Genomic DNA, 17844 nt, shown 5'->3' with positions numbered 1-17844 from the left:
GTGGGTCCATTTCTGGGTTCTCTATTCTGTTCCATTGATCTGAGTGTTTTTGTGCCACACATTTTTTCTTTAAATCATTGATATTCATGTTATTAGCACCTCACAGATATTATTAATCTGAGCCAAGTAGTATACTAGAGGCTAGATTCTTTTTAGTACAACTTTTACAGTTTTCTTAGGGTAAACTGCTTTGTTTCTTTATTTGTCTCATTCCATATGTGTGTTGCTATTTTTCCCCCAAATCTACCAACATTGCTTTCAGTTGCCTATCAAAAATATTTTCCATGTGATCAAACATTAGTTCTTTAGTTTTCTTTGGAGACATGTTTCTCATAGTCCTCTATCCTCCTGTTCTTAGATGTTGCTCTCTAGTTCTGCTGCCAGATATTGTCCTATGACTTGCCTTTCACAGTTATACTTGGGACTTTGTCATGTATTTTCATGTTCTGTAATTTCTGAATATAGTATTTTTCTTTTTCTTAATTTACTCTGCAGTTCTGATGGAGCACATAGGCCAGGAGCTTCTTTTAAAAAGCTGCATAGGAGAGGGACATCTGGGTAGCTCAGTTGGTTAAGTGTCTGAGTGTTGATTTCAGCTCAGGTCATGATCTCATGGTTTGTGAGATCGAGCTCTGCATCAGGCCCTGTGATGACAGCATGGAGCCTGCTTGGGATTCTTTCTGTCTCCTCTTTCTGTCCCCCCTCCCCCCACCATTCTCTCTCAAAAATAAATAAATAAACATTTTTAAAGTTCTAAAATGAAAAGCTACATAGGAGATAATTCTGTCTTTTCCTGCCAATCTATAATTGTGTTGACTTAATCTTCACACTAGCTTGGTTTTTAATCTTGCTTGGTATATAATCTTCACTTTAGCTTTGACTGGGTATAGAACTCAAGGCCAGAATTCATTTTCCTTTGTAATATTAAAGGAGTCACTTTTTTTCTTACTTCAAGTGGTGCTTTTTAAAAGTCCACTCTGGGGCACCTGAGTGGCTCAGTCGGTTAAGCGTCTGACTTCGGCTTAGGTCACAATCTAATGGCTCGTGAGTTCGAGCCCCGCGTTGGGCTCTGTGCTGACAGCTTGGAGCCTGGAGCCCACTTTGGATTCTGTGTCTCCCTCTGTCTGCCCTTCTGCTGCTTGTACTCTGCCTCTTGCATTGTCTCAAAAATAAATTAACATTAAAAATTTTTTTTTAAAGTCCACTGTGACTTTGATTCCTGAAAATTTTTTTTATAATCCATATTTTCTTCCTGGAAGTTTTGGAAAATTCTGGGTTTTTTCTTCCTGGAAATTTTAGAAAGTTCTTTTTTTCCCTGATTCTGAAACTTTAAAGTGTTTTAAAATTCATCACATAGTTCCTTCTTTGAGGTCTTAAGAGGAAAATATGGGAAGAGAAGGAATTCACATTTACGTACATTTCACTATAGCCAGGCATCAAGCGTTGAGCTGCATTTTTGCTATTTCATGTCATTGGAAAATTTTACTTGTACGTTCCTAGATATATCCCTCTGTATACAAGACATATGTTTTCTACTGATCTAATAGAGTTCTGGCCCCTTCAATTTGATTCACAATCTCTGTTCCTTTTTGTAGAGCCCTCTACCACCATCCCTACTACCATCTTTTTCTTATCTTCTTCTACTGTGAAAGCGTGTTTGTTGTTTCAGGGATCAATGATGTTCAGGGATGTTTCTATAAACTTCTCTCAGGAGGAATGGGAATGCCTGGACTCTGGTCAGATGAATTTATACAAAGAAGTGATGTTGGAGAATTTCAGCAACCTGGTTTCAGTGGGTAAGGATAACTATCCCCCAAAATTCAGAGTCTGCCCTCAGGAATGTCTCCTTTCTCCATTGTGAATTATTTGTTTCAAGTAGCCAGCTAAATTTCTGCTCCCTGTTCCTTAAGGAATGGTTTGAGTTGGAATGGAATAGAAGAATTGGAAATGAGCAGCTCCAGTGGGCTGAAGCTTCACCTTCATCTTTCTTTGGTCCTTCCTACAGTGGCATCTCTTTCTTCTCACCAAGGGACTGGATCTGATTTCTGGGACACCCACAGCATAACCATGTCCCATGTCTTTTCTTGTGATCAGGACTTTCCAATTCTAAGCCAGCTGTGATTTCCTTATTGGAACAAGGAAAAGAGCCCTGGATGGTTGAAAGAGAGCTGACGAGAGGCCTTTGTTCAGGTGAATGAGATGTAGGGTAATGATTTTATCCATGTTTTAATTGGGTTGTCTGCCTTTTTATTATTGAGTTTTCTGTTAATTATATATTCTAAATACAGGTCTCTTAACAGTATATGATTTGTGACTATTTTCCCCCATTTAGTGAGTGTGTTTTCACCCTCTTGATTTTGTCCTTTGAAGCACAAAAGTTTTTAATTTTGACAAAATGCAGTTTATTTATTTTATTTTATTTTTTTTTGGTTGCATATGGTCTTGGTGTGAACTCCTTTAAGAGCCTTCACAGTTAAGTTTATTAATACCTTCTGGAAATAGGAAAGTATTTAAAACTTATTTTTTTGTCAGGTAAAAGTTTTTATGTCAATTATATCTCAAAAAATGTTATAGGAAAAAATAACAAAAAAGTTATAGATACAACTTTAGTTTTACAATTTAGCCACAAGATACATTAATGAAGAACTAAAGAACTCACAAATTGAGTTTTTTTTTTAATTTTTTAAAGTTTATTTATTTATTTTGAGAGAAAGGTAGTAAGCAGGGGAGAGGCAGAGAAAGAGGGAGAGAGAGAAAATCCTAAGCAGGCTCTGTACCGTCAGCACAGAGTCTGATGTAGGACTTGATCTTACAAAGTGTAAGATCATGAACTGAAACCAAGAGTCGAACGTTTAACTGACTGAGCCACCCAGCCCCCCCCCCCAAGATTTTTTTTCCTTTCTAGGAGGCACAAGATATTACAAACAGACTCAAAGGGAAGATAACAATCCAGATCTTCTGTCATCTCAACAGAGAATGAAGGGATCCCCAGATAACTGAAACAGATGTCCATTATCCATATAGATACCACCATAATATCAGATTCCTAATCACTATAATGTACCAGCTTTACACAAACCAGAACCAAACTGGATTTGGCCCCAAAACAAGCCCAGGACACACTAAGGAGGGTGTAGTGGAGAGAAAGTGAATGAAAGTAGAATTTTATTGCTGCTTGGGATTTACTGAGACAGCCAAGAAAGGAAGACTGCTGGGACTTAAATAGCCTATGAGGAATACTTCTCAAGTCACATGCTTTATTGCATCCTGCGGTTAAGTCCATTTGGACATCTCAGTGGGATCTTCAAAATTTTAAGAGAATAACATTTTCTTTTTTATTTTTATGTTTATTTATTTATTTTGAGAGAGAACACACACCTGCATGAGCAGAGAAAGGGCAGAAAGAGAAAGAGAATGAACCCAAGCAGGCTCTACACTGTCAGCATGGAGCCTGACCCAAGGTTCAACTCCACAGACTGTGAGATCATGACCTGAGCCAATACCAAGAGTCAGACTCTCAACTGAGAACCACCCACGTGCCCCCAGAGTATAACATTTTCAAAACTTTTCAAAAATATAACTTTTCAGGGCACCTAGGTGACTCAGTCGGTTAAGTATCTGACTTGGTATTGGCTCAGGTCATGATCTCACAATTGTCAGATTGAGTTCCACATTGGGCTCCAGCTGAGTGTGGAACCTGCTTGGGATTCTCTCTCTCCCTCTGCCTCTGCCCTTACCCTGCTTGCACGTGTGTGTATGCGCTCTCTCCCTCTCCCCGTCTCTCTCTCTCAAACAAATAAACTGAAAAAAAAAATTATAACTTTTCAGAAGTTTAATATGACTTTGATAAATATATGATAAACACATTTGAAGGATTTATTTAGTTCATTATTTGGGAGAAATGGAGTTCATATTGTCATGGAAAGAAAGAATGCAGGAATAACATCACTAACTGGGATATAAAAACTAGTTATTGTCCTACAGGATAATAAATCTGTAACCTTCAGGCTGTCTTTTAACCAGACACATCATTTGCAATCTGTTGTTCCTAGCAATTTTTGTTTTTTGTTCAGTTACTTTCTAAATTTTTAAAACACGCTGTATTGCTATTGTGAGCCTGTACAATTTTCTAATTAGTATTGTTGGTACAGAGAAATACTATTAGTTTTTCTTTAACATGTAAAATGAATTTAATTTTATTAGTTATCAGGGAAATGCAAATTAAAACTGCAGTAGGATACCATTATGACACCTGCAACATGGACAAACATTTAAGTCTGAAGATGAATAGATGAGAACGTGGAGCAGTATGCAGCCTCAAGCTGCTTGTAGGATATAGATATAAATTTTTCAACTGCTTTTTCCCCCCCTTTCTTCTTAAAATTTATTGTGATAAGATCACTTAACATGAGATCTACCCTCTTAACAGATTTTTAAGTGTATAGTATAGTATTGTTAACTATAGGCACAGCATTATATAGTAGATCTCTAGAACTTATTTGCCTTGCATTGTTAAAACTTTATACTTGTTGATTAACAACTGCTCATTTCCCTCTCAGCCCAGCCCCTGGCAACCACCATTCTACTGTTTGCTTCTATGAGTTTTGCTCTTTTTAGATACCTCATATAAGTCAAATAATGCAGTATTTGTCCTGTGACTGCCTTATTTCATGTAGCATAGTGTCTTCAGGGTTCATCCATGTTGTCACATATGGCAAGATTTCCTTCTTTTTAAGGCTGAATAATATTCCATTGTACATATATGCCACATTTTCTTTATCCACTCATCTATCTATGGATTTAGGTTGTTTTCATCTTGACTATTATGAGTAGTGCTGCAATGAACACATGAGTGCTAATATCTCTTCAAGATCTTGATTTCAATTCTTTTGGATAAATACCCAGAAGTGGGATTGATGGATCATATGATAGTTCTATTTTTAATTTTTTGAAGAACCTCCATACTGTTTTCCAGAGTGGCTACACCATTTTGCGTTCCCACCAGTAGTGTACAAGAGTTCCAATTTCTTAGCATCCTCACCAACAGTTACTTGCCCCCCCCCCTTTATTTTAATGACAGCTGTCCTAACCATAATAGGTAATGTTTCATCATGGTTTTGATTTATGTTTCTGTAATAATTAGCGATATTGTGCATCTTTCATTTACTTCTTGGCTATTTGTATGGTTTCTTTGGAGAAACTTCTATTCACGTTCTTATTTATTTACTTACTTAATTTTTAAAGTTTATTTATCTTGAGAGAGAGAAAGTGAGCAAGTCAGGGGTGGGCAGAGAGGGAGATAGGGAATCCCAGGCAGGCTCTGCACTGTCAGAGCATAGCCAAATGTGCGGCTCGAACTCATGAACCATGAGATCATGACCTGAGCTGAAGTTGGATGCTTAGCCACCTGAGCCACCCAGGCACCCTACTAATTTTTTAAATTAGGTTATTAGGTTTTATTCCTACCTATTTTAGATACTAACCCCTTATCATATATATGGTTGGCAAATGTTTTCTCCCATTCCATAGATTGTCTTTTCATTCTGTTGATTCTTTGCTATGTGTAAGATTTTAAATTTGATGTAGTCCTAGTCCTGTATGTCTATTTTTGCTTTTGTTACCTGTGCTTTTGATGCCATATTCGGAAATCATCACTAAGACCGGTGTCATGAAACTTTTCCCCTATGTGTTCTTGTAGAAGTTTTACAATGTCAGGTCTTATATTTAAGTCTTTAATACATTTTGAGTTGATTTTTCTGTATGATATAAGGTAAGAGTCCAATTTCTTTTTTTTGCATGTGGATGTTCCATTTTCCCATCATCATTCTTTTTAAGTTTATTTTGAGAGAGACAGAGTATAAGTGGGAGAGAGGCAGAGAGAGAGGGAGACAGAGAATCCCAAGCAGGCTCCACACTGTCAGCACAGAGCTGGACATGGGGCTTGAACTCATGAAACCTTGAGATCATGACCTGAGCCAAAACCAAGAGTCATATGCTTAACTGACTGAGCCAGCAGATGCTTCTCCCATCATCATTTGTTAAGACTTACCCTTCTCTGTTAGTAGTCTTGCACGTTTGTTATATATTAATTGTGTATACGTGAATTTATTCTGTTCTGTTGGCTATATGAATGTCTTTGTGCCGGTACCGTACTGTTTTAACTGCTGCAGCTTTATAATCTATTTTGGAATCAGGAAATGTGTTGCCTCCAGCTTTGTTGTACTGTCTAAAGATTATTTTGGCTCATTGAATTGTTTTTTCTATTACTATAGAAAATGCCATTGGGATTTTTACAGGGATTGCATTGAATCTGTAGATAATTTGGGGAGTATGGACATTTTTACAGTATTTTCCAAATCCATGAACACAGAATATCTTAACATTTATCTTGTGTATCTTTAATTTCTTCCATCAGTGTTTCACAGTTTTCAGTGTACAAGTCTCTCACCTCCTTAGTTAAGTGCGTTCCTAAGTATATTAGTCCTTTTAATCTATTATAAATAGTATTGTTTTTCTAATTTCCTTTTCAGAATATTGTTAGTGTAAAGAATCACAGCTCATTTTTCCTGCAACTCATTTCCTGCAACTGCAAACTGAAAACCTAATTTGTTTATTAATTCTAACAGTTTTTATGTGGAGTCTTCATACAGTTTTCTATATGCCGGATATAGAAGTGGCAAGAGTGGGCATCTTTGCCTTCATGATCTTAGAGGAAAAGCATTCAGTTTTGCATCATTGAATATAATATTAGGTGTGTACTTTTTATATATGGTCTTCATTATGTTGAGGTAATATCCTTCTAGTAGTTTGCTGAGAGTTTTTTAATGAAAGGGTGTTGAATTTTATCAAATTAGTTTTTTGCATCTGTTGAGATGATCATTTGATTTTTATCCTTCAGTCTCAGGTATCACATTAATTGATTTTTGTATGTTGGATCATCTTTACATCCCAGGAATAAATTCCACTTGGTCATGGTGTATGATCCTTTTAAAGTGCTGTTGAATTCGGTTTAGTAGTATTTTCTTGAGAATTTTTGCATCAATATTCATTAGGAATTGGCCTGTCAGTTTCTTTTTTTAATGGTTTCTATGTCTGGCTTTGACATGAGGGTAATGCTGGCTTCATAAAATGAATGTTTTTCTTTTTCCTCTTTATTTAAAAAAAATATTTTTTAATGTTTATTTTTGAGAGAGACAGAGTGCGAGCAGGGGAGGGGCAGAGAGAGAGAGGGAGACACAATCCAAAGCAGACTCCAGGCTCTGTCAGCACAGAGCCCATTGTGAGGCTCAAATTTGCAAGCTGTGAGATCATGACCTGAGCCAAAGTTGGAGGCTTAACCAACCGAGCCATCCAGGCACCCCCATAAATAGAGTTTTGAGCCTAGTGGCTCACTTGGTTGAGCATCTGACTCTTGATTTCAGGTCAAGTCATGATCTCAGGGTCATGGGAGCGAGCCCCAGAGTGGAGCTTGCTTGGGATTCTGCCTCTCTCCCTCTGCCCCTCCGCTACGTGTGTGCACACGTGCACTTTCTCTTTCTCTGAAAAACAAAAATAGTTTGGAAGTGTTCCCTGCTTTTCAGTTTTTTTGTAGGAGTTTTAGGATTGGTACCTCTCCCCCACTCCCTAGGTTGACATTATTATTATTTAAATGTTTAGTAGACTTCACCAATGAAGCCATCTGGTCCTGGGCTTTTCTTTGTTGAGAGAATTTTTTTTGAGAGAAAGAGGAAAGAGAGAGAGTGTGTGCTGCATGCACGAGCAGGGGAGGGGCAGAGGGAGAGGGAGAAAGAATCTCAAGCAGGCTCCAGGCTCAGCATGGATCCCAACTTGGGGCTGGATCTCACCACCGTGAGACATGACCTGAGCTGGAATCAAGAGTTGGATGCTTAACTGACTGAGCTACCCAGGTGCCCTGAAAGTTTTTTTTATTGTGAGCCAATGTTCTTACTAGTTATGGGTATATTCAGATTTGCTGTATCTTCATGATTCAGTCATGGTAGGTTATATGTATCTAGGAATTTATCCATTTTTTCCAGGTTATCCAGTTTCATGGTATATAATTATTCATAGTAGCCTCTTATGGTCCTTTTTATTTCTGTAACATTAGTTATAGTGTCTCCTTTTTCATTTCTGATTTTATTTATTTGAGACTCCTCTTTTTTCTTAGTCTAAAAGTTTATCAATTTTATTTATTTATTTCAATAAACCAACTATTTCATTGGTCTTTCTTGTTTTTCTATTCTATTTCATTTATATCCACTGTAATCTTTATCATTTTCTTCCTTCTGCCAACTTTGGGTTTATTTTGTTCCTTGAGGCATAAATTAAGTCATATATTAGTGATCTTATTTTTTAATGTAGGACTATACTCTTCCCTCTTCATTACTACTTTTTCTTCATCTTGTTTTTGTCTCTCAAGATATTTTCTAATTTCTCTATTTCTTGTTGACCTATCGCTTGTTCAGAAGTGTTGTTTAATTTCTACATATTTGTGAATTTTCCTGTTTTCATTCTGCTGTTGATTTCTAATTTCATTGACCATAGTCAGAAAAGATACTTGGTGTGATTTTAGTCTTCTTAAATTTCATCCAGGTCCCCCTGACTTTGAAGTTTTTATTTATTTTAATCTCTACACATAACATGGGACTCCAACTCATGACCCTGAGATCAAGAGTCGTACGCTCTTCCAACTGAGCCAGCTAGGTGCCCCTTTTGCCTTTGACTATTTAAAAAAAAAAATTTTTTTTTAACGTTTATTTATTTTTGAGACAGAGAGAGACAGAGCATGAACAGGGAAGGGGCAGAGAGAGAGGGAGACACAGAATCGGAAGCAGGCTCCAGGCTCTGAGCCATCAGCCCAGAGCGCAACGCGGGGCTTGAACTCACGGACCGCGAGATTGTGACCTGAGCTGAAGTTGGATGCTTAACCGACTGAGCCACCCAGGCGCCCCTGCCTTTGACTATTGACAAAGACATTATAATGATGTCTCAGTGTGACATAATGTGTCTCAGTATGGATTTCTTTTGGAATACTTTGACTTCCTGAGTCTGCATGTCTGTTTCCTTCCCCAGATTTGGGAAGTTTTCATCCATTACTAATTTGAGTAAGTTTTCTTGTTCTTACTCACTTCTGCCTCTAGAATTCCCATAATGTGTATATTAGACCATTCCTTGGTGTTTCATAAGAACCTTAAGCTTTCTTTACTCTTTTCTATTCTCTTTTCTTTCTGCTCCTTTGATTGGATAATTTCAAAAAAATGTGTCTTTGAGTTCACTGATTCTTCTGCTTGCTCTAGTCTGTTGTTGACTACATCTATTAAAATTTTCAGTTCAGTTTTTACATTCTTCAGCTCCAGGATTTTCTTATTATTTCTCATACTTTGTCTCATTGGAATTCTCACTTTCCTCATACATTGTTCTCTTGAGCTCATTGATCATTTTTATGATGTTTATTTAAAATTCCCTGTCAGGTAATTCCTCTACTTATATTTCATTAGGGTAATTTTCTGGAGCTTTGTTTCTTTGTTTGGATTGTGTTTCCCTGTTTCTTCATTTTCCTTGATTCTTTGTGTTGATATCTACATGTTTTAAAAAATGCCACTTGTCCCATTTATTCTGTATTAGCCTCATACAAGAGAAGACCTTCACCAGTCAGAGCTTCTGTCAGCCTCTCAAACTTTTATGCTAATCCAAACCACTGTCTTTATTAGCGACCCCCAGGTGTCTAGAGTATGCCAGGTCCCATCAGTGCTCTGAAACAAGCACCAATTCCTCATGTAGCATCTAAAGAAATTAGAACATTGGATGTGTGGTCCAGTTTCTTTCCTTCTCCAGAGAAAATGTGGGAGCTGGAGTGTTTTGCCTGCTAGCTTTGCTCTGGAATGGGGAGAAGGGCTATGGCAAATGTTTACATGCAGGTGTTACATGCAAAGATGGTTCAAATCCCCATCTTTGTTCTCAATGGCTCCCAGGTGTCTAGAATATGCCCGGTTCCATCAGCTCCAAGACAGAAGCCAGGCCCTAAGTAATCCCCCAAAATTTGGAACATTTGAAAACTGGGAGCTTTGTTTTTTCTCCCACTCACTGTGTACTAAACTAGGAGAAGAGCTGTGGTGCCTCCATGCTAGTTCAAATTGCCCCCTTTGTTTTCTGTAGTCCCAGGGGCCCACTGTATGCCAGGTCCCATCTGCACTCTGAGATAGGTGAGATTGAAGTCAGTACCTTGGGTAGCTCCCAGAGAAGTTAGAAAATTGTTGCATTGTCCAACTCTTCTCATCTTCAAGGAGATGGTGGGAGCTAGTGTTTTCTATCCATTCGTTCTGCACTAGGCCAGGAGGAGGAGCTATGATAAGTTTGTATACTAGTTCAAACTACCTTCTTAATTCTTGGTGGCTCTCAGACATCTTGAATCTGCCGGGTTCCATCAGCACTCCAAGACTGGTGAGATAGAAGCCAGTACCTTAGTCAAACCCCAGAAGAGTTGGAATGTTTGACACACGGTCCACCTCTTACCTTCCCCAGGGAGAAGCTGAGAGCTGAAGTTTCTCTCCCATTCACTCTGTATCGAGCAGGGAAAGGAGCTGTGGTGAGTGCCTGCATACTAGTTCAAACCAGTGCTTTTGTTCTCTGTAGTCCTCAGGAGTCTAGGGTATAACAGGTCTAATCAAGGCTCCAGAATGGTCAGTTAGGCATCACTTAGAAAAGTTGAGTCATTGACTGCATTCCAACTTTTTTTTGTATTCAGGGAGAAGTTGGAAGCTGGAGGTTTCCTCCCAGTTTTATGGCGCTATGCCAGTATGGGGATCATGGTGAGAGAGGGTTTCTCCAGTTTTCCTACTAGTTTTAATATGTCTGGCTTCACACTTGCCTAGTATGTAGGATTCTCTTAGTTTCTTGATTTCTCACAAAGGGAACTTATCTATGTATTGGTATTGAGTTGATGTGTTTATTATGGGGGTCAGGAGAATCTAGCACTTATTATTCCATCATCTTGCTGATGTTACTCAAAATACTATTAATTTTTATAAGCTGATCTTTAATGTCTGGCAGTTTTTTATTCTCTTGATTTTTCTAGTTAGATCATCATCATATTAAGGTTTTTCTAGTTAGATCATCATATTATTAGATTTATCACTTCTAATCCTCATACTTATTATTTCTTTGCTTATAATAATAGCTGGGACTGCCTTAATTGGTAACATTGGTAGTGGTAACATTTCTTTTTCCTGATCTAATGGGACCATATCTGAAGTTTCTTCAGGGGTGCCTGGGTGGCCCAGTTGGTTGAGTGTCCAACTTTGGCTCAGGTCATGATCTCGTGGTTCGTGGGTTTGAGCCCCACATTGGGCTCTGTGCTGACAGCTCAGAGCCTGGAGCCTACTTCAAGTTCTGTGTCTCCCTCTCTCTTTCATAACTTTTACCAAGTTAGAGCTATTACTTTGCAGGGCCGATTTGCTCAGAGTTATCATAAATAGGTCTTGGCCACATCCTATACTTTTTCTGTATCTGTCAAAGATGATCATGGTAGTTTTAGTCTTATTTCAACAACAGTTGTACCCTCTGTTGTATGGCCATTTTGACCTGTGAGTCCATGTTCCCAAGAGATTATCAATCACCTTGTCTGGCAGTGTGCCTGGGGTAGGGCCAAGAGGTTGACCCAGGTCTGTGTCCCTCTAGGTAGATATAAGAAGTGGGTGGAGATAAGCTCAGGATGATGAGCCCTAAGACCTAAGGGTTCACTGGTGATAACTTTTATTTGCTACTGCTCCTCTAGGTAATTCTTCTTATCAGGGTTTGATCTTTCAACATTTACAAAGCAGCAGCATCTACAGAAGAGTATGCTTTCCCTTTTGTAATCCACCAGCTCTTGGGTTTTTTTTCTTTAAGTTTTTTTTTTTTTGTTGTTAACATTTATTCATTATTGAGAGAGAGAGAGAGAGAGCGCACAAGCATGGGAGGGGCAGAGAGAGGGGGAGACACAGAATCTGAAGCAGGCTTCAGGCTCTGAGCTGTCAGCGCAGAGCCCGACATGGGGGTTGAACCCACAAGCAGTGAGACCGTGACCTGAGCTGAAGTTGGACTCCCAACTGACTGAGCCACCCAGGTGCCCTGCTCTGGGGGTTTTAATAGCTTAGGAGGTAGAGGAGCATATGCCTGAGAGCAGGTGATCAGCCATATTCTTCTATCCACAGGTTTTTTTCTTTGCCATTAGGTTATCCTACTTATTCAGCAACTTGAGCAGAGTTGCCATCAATTCCTGTGGTAAAGACATAGGCTGCTGTGGTCCCAAGGAAGTTCAGGGAAAGGCTAAATCAGAGTTTAAAGACTTTACTACCAGGCTAGCCTCTCCTTGCCTCCTGTTACCATCTATCTAGGCAAGTAGCTCCATCCTCAAACACACACAAGTTTGTATAAGTCTTCAGTCTCCCTAAGATATTTCATAATTTGCCTCAGTTCCACAAAACCAAATTCTCTGTAATTTCTCCAAGGTCAATTGAGAAAGGAAGCCAGAATTTTGTGCACAGAATTTAGAGAGGAATTTTGGGGTTTTTAAAAATACTTTTTCATGATTATATTTTTGATTTCTAAGAACTTTGTGTGTATATATGTTAGTGTTCCTTTGTGTTCCTTTGTTTAGCATCTTATGCCTGTTTGATTCTCTTATCTCTCTGAGGTTATTCATTATATGTTTTGACCTTTTCTTCTATTCCTTGCATTGATTGTTCCCTCACAGATACTTTGTTCTGTTTTAGGCTCCTTTTCATGTTGAAAAACATTTCTCAAATGTCTTATAAACAATGGCTTACTGCTCATTTTTAAGTATGACATACTGAAAAGATGATTGGAACTTCTGTGTAGTAGGGATTGGGTCTTGTTTACTTTAGGATGATCTGGTTGGGTTAATATACTGAGGACTGCCCACTTTTGGTAATTTGGTCTTTTCCCTTGTGCATAATTTTCCCATCAGAAGGGACTTTTACTTTCATTACTAATTGAGGGAGTTATGAGCCTATTATTGGCATTCTGAGAGTGAAATTGGGATGAAATGAACAGGATTATTTCAGTATTGTGGCTTTCACAAATTCTTTGATATCAAATGGCTGTCTTACACTTCAGTTAAATTCTGACGCTACCTGGAATTAACATCAGATTCCACAGGTTAAAGGGCAAGGTACCCAACAAGATTGCCCTTAGTTCAGACACCAGTTGCAACTGGGATCCCCAGCTACCCATACTTCTGCCTGGCTGACTGTAAATTTAGAGTTTCATACAACTCCTCAGGTTTGATAATTCACTAGAACAACTCATAAATTCATGAAAAGCACTGTACTTACGATTACCATTTTATATAAAAGAGACAGTGAACAGCCAGCTGAAAAGGTACATAGGGCAAATTCTAGGAGGTACCAAGCATAGGAAATTCTGTGCCCATGTAGTTAAGGTATGCCACCTTCCTTATACATCATACAGTCTAGGAAGCTTCCCTTAATCCTTGCTCTGAGTTTTTATTGGGGTTTGATTATGTGGTCATGAGTGGTCAAAACTAACTAGTTTCAGTGAATCCCCAATATATCAGGCTCTATCACCTGCCTACCATTCTTGCCTATTTCATTCAGCACCTTAGACTTCCTGTAGGCTATACCCTAATGTGAATTTGCAACAGCACACCCTTTGTACAGTCTCTGACTGCACCTCCACCCATTTATACATTTCAACACATTTGTTCCTCAAGTCTTTTTTTTTAATTGTTTATTTTTCAAAGAGAGAGCATGAGTGGGGGAGGGATAGAGAGAGAGGGAGACAGAGGATCCGAAGCAGGCTTGGTGCTGACAGCAGCAAGCCTGATGTGGGGCTTGAACTCATGAACCGTGAGATCATGACTTGAGCCAAAGTCGGATGCTTAACTGACTGAGCCACCGAGGTGCCCTCCTCAGTAATCTTTTTATTCAGGATGGACAACTGTCCACAAATTACAAGACATATAGTATGATGCTGTGTGTAAGGGATATATGCTTATGAGCATGTATATATGCTTAGAATCACTGTATATAATAGAGGGTGGCCCTGAACAGGGTGTATTTACAGAAGTTTCAAATGATTCTGATTCACATCAGTATTTCAAGATAGAGATTATTTATTTCCCTAATCACCCTCTTGAATTTCCTGTTGGCTCTCCTCAATGTCCATGCTTTCGTTATCAGTTTTAAAAATTGCTTAGCTGTATTTGAGAGTTGTTTAAGCATTTACTTTCCTAGATATTATTTTTACCTTAATCTTTTTTTGAAGTTTTAATCTTTTCCAAGATAGGATAAATGAACATACACATTTTTATTTTCTTTCAGATCTGGAATCCATGTGTGAGACCAAGATATTATCTCTAAAGAAGAGACATTTTAGTCAAGTAATATTTACCCATGAAGACATGCCCACTTTTATTCAGCCCACATTCCTCACTCCACATCAAAAAACTGTTAATGAAGAGAAACCCTGTGAATGTAAGATATGTGGAAAGGCCTTTAATCAGAACTCACAATTTATTCAACATCAGAGAACTCATTCTGCTGAAAAAAGCTACAAATGTAAAGAGTGTGGGAAGTCCTTTAGTCGTGGCTCGCTTGTTACTCGACATCAGAGGATTCATACTGGTGAAAAACCCTATGAATGTAAGGAATGTGGCAAGGCTTTTAGTTGTAGTTCATATTTTTCTCAACATCAGAGGATTCACACTGGTGAGAAACCCTATGAATGTAAGGAATGTGGAAAAGCCTTTAATTATTGCTCAAACCTCAACGATCATCAGAGAATTCACACTGGTGAGAAACCCTATGAATGTAAAGTATGTGGAAAAGCCTTTACTAAGAGTTCACAGCTCTTTCCACATCTGAGAATTCATACTGGTGAGAAACCTTATGAATGTAAAGAATGTGGGAAAGCCTTTACTCAACACTCAAGGCTTATTCAACATCAGAGAATACATACTGGTGAGAAACCTTATGAATGTAAGGAATGTGGGAAGGCCTTTAGTAGTGCCTCAACACTTACTAACCATCACAGAATTCATGCAGGCAAGAAACTCTATGAATGTAAGGAATGTGGAAAGGCCTTTATTCAGAGCTCAGAACTTATTCAACATCAGAGAATCCATACAGATGAAAAACCTTATGAATGTAATGAATGTGGGAAGGCCTTTAATAAAGGTTCAAACCTTACTAGACATCAAAGAATTCACACTGGTGAGAAACCCTTTGACTGTAAGGAATGCGGAAAGGCCTTTGGTAGTCGTTCTGACCTTATTCGCCATGAAGGAATTCATACTGGGTGAAAGATAAGCTCTGTTCATAATCTTTATAATAAGATCTTAAAAATAGGTAATGGAAAAAAAATAAAGCAGTGTAGTAGTTTTTTGAGCTACTATAACAATATCAAGTACCTCAAAATTGGGTGACTTAAAACAACATAAATGTATTCTCTCACAGTTTTGGAGCTTTGAAATCCAAAATCAAAGTTGTTGGTAAGGTTGGTTCCTTCTGAGGACTTTGACGAAGAATCTGTTCCATGTCCCTCTCCTGCCTTCTGATAACAACAATCTTTGACATTCCTTGTCGTGTAATGCATCAACTCCAGCCTCTGCCTCCATCTTCACATTGCATTCTCCCTATGTATATCGGTCTCTGTCTTGTTTAAGAGGAGACTCATACAGGACATGAGTCCTATTGGATTAGGGCACACCCCGATGACCTTATTTTAACTGATTACATCTGCAAAGACCTTATTTCCATGTAGGGTCACATTCACAAGTGCCAGGGGTTAGGGCTTCAACATAGTTTAACCCATAACACTGTTAACATTGTTTTTCTAACATATTTGTAATTTTCTTTTATACATAACTTGTTAAATGTATTCTAAAATGTAAATTCAAGGTTTAAATTATACCTGCCTTCCCTCCAAAAAAGATTCTGTCCCAAACTACTTCTTAAATAATTCTTTCCTCCCCATTGTTTTATTCTGCTTCTTGGTTATACATTTGTGTTTATATTGGCTTCATTTTAGAGCCATCTTTTCTATTGCTCTGACCTATAGATCTGGTACTACCAATACTACACTGTAAGTCCTGTTACATAGGCTGTCTTTTAATTCCTGGCAAAATTATAACTTTGTTTTTGAAGGCAGCTCTGTTCTTTTTCCCTTTGGTAACACTCATATTTTCATGTTGTAAAAAACACACAAAGGAAATAAATAGATTATCTGTAAGCCTTCCAAACAGAAATTACTACTTTCATATTATTACAACATATCCTTCCAGGCTTTCTTAGTGTAATCTGATGTGCATGCTGTACCATACCTGCTTCTATCATGCTACTGTTTCAGTAAGTATAAATATTTATTTATCATTATTTTTAATGGTATCATAGTCTTTTCTATGGTAGATTATCATTTTGCTAAATACTACTGACATACTTAATGGTGCTCACTGAAATTTTACAGTTATAAAAATTGCCTTTTAAATACAAATTTAGTGCTATCTTATTTTGTTTTGTTTTCTTTAAAAACATTACGTTTCAGTATCAAAATAACTGATCAGTATTTCTCCTTGTAAACCATATCCCTCATTGTAACCACTGATACCAATTTGTCTTTTAATCTTCCAGACCTTTTTTTAAAAACTATATTTGTTTATAAATATGTGCATACACAACCAAATACCTAAATATTTCAATACTTGTAGAAAAGTTAGTGCTGCTTTGTAATTTTATATGTGTGTGAATATACATACACATATACACACACACTAATGTGTGTGTTGGATTGCTGCAAGGATTAAATGAGTTAAGAAATGTAAAATGGGTGGGATTGTTACTAACATATAGTAACTATCTAGCAAATGCTATTTTAATACTAGTATCAATATCTTCACCATTATTATTATCATTTGTAGAAAGAATGTTAACCATGTAATACACCTTAATTGACATCAAAGAATTCATAATGAGAAAGACCAGTGGGTGTAATGTTTGGTGAAAAGCTTCGCACCAACATTTATTCTTTATTCAGCATGAAGTTTAAAAAGGAAAAGGGGTGCCTGGGTGGCTCAGTCAGTTGGGCATCTGACTCTTCATTTCATCTCAGGTCATGATCCCAGGGTTTTGGGGTCAGGCCCCACATCAAGTCTGAGCTGAGTATGGAGCCTGCTTAGGATTCTTTCTTTCTCTCTCTGCCCCCCTCCCCTGCTTGTGCTTGCTCTCTCTCTCACTCTCAAACAACAACAAAAAATAGTGGGGTGACTGGGTTGCTCAGTCAGTTAAGCATCTGACTCTTGGTTTAGGCTCAGATCATGATTTCACAGTTCATGGGATCTATTCTGCGTCTGTGCACTTTCAGCACAGGGCCTGCTTGGGATTCTCTTCCTCTCTGCCCCTCCCCTGCAGACTCTCTCTCAAAACAAACAAACAAACAAACAACTATTAAAAAAGGAAAAAAAAAAACCCTAGGGTATAAAAGTCAAGAAAGAAAAAGAATGATTAAGACTACATTCACACCTATATTTCATGCTGCACAATAATTTTATGCCCATCAAAAACTATTTACATATTGAGAATAACAATTCATTTATCAAAAAAGCAGAGAAAACATGAAATATTTACTCACTTTCCCTCCAAAGTAGAACATATGTAGGTCACATTCTTTTTTCAAAATGGGAAAAACTAAAATATGATAGCCAACCATATCTGAATATTGATAATACCCTTCCAAGTAACATGAATCAGAAGTAAATCAATCCCTGAATATATTTAAATGAATGAGAATGAACACATTACATAGAAAAACCTGAAAGCAGCTAAATCT

General features: G+C 37.9%; 1 protein-coding gene across 20 annotated transcripts in view; it reads left to right on the top strand.

Annotated features, from left to right (window-relative positions):
• The window catches only part of ZNF829 (zinc finger protein 829), a 27107-nt gene extending 10108 nt beyond the window's left edge, over window positions 1-16999 (top strand). For 5 of the 20 annotated variants that reach the window (XM_040445748.1, XM_040445745.1, XM_040445747.1 and 2 more), the window contains exons 3-5: window positions 10522-10585; window positions 10745-10808; window positions 14343-16999. In XM_040445748.1, the coding sequence (XP_040301682.1) occupies window positions 10522-10585; window positions 10745-10808; window positions 14343-15322 (1108 nt within the window). In that variant the 3' untranslated portion in view covers window positions 15323-16999. Of the gene's footprint in view, window positions 1-1669; window positions 1797-1910; window positions 2191-6473; window positions 6752-8772; window positions 8804-10521; window positions 10586-10744; window positions 10809-14342 lie in introns of those variants that run through there. The other 15 variants (XM_040445757.1, XM_040445754.1, XM_040445756.1 and 12 more) reach the window with 8 other exon arrangements.
• The last annotated feature ends 845 nt before the right edge of the window (window positions 17000-17844 follow it).

The sequence above is a fragment of the Herpailurus yagouaroundi genome, unplaced genomic scaffold (genome assembly GCF_014898765.1).
Source record: "Herpailurus yagouaroundi ecotype Mexico unplaced genomic scaffold, PumYag 194, whole genome shotgun sequence".
Classification (NCBI taxonomy): Eukaryota; Metazoa; Chordata; class Mammalia; order Carnivora; family Felidae; genus Herpailurus; species Herpailurus yagouaroundi.
Note: the sequence above shows the minus strand (reverse complement) of the source record. Positions and strands in the feature narration are given on the sequence as shown.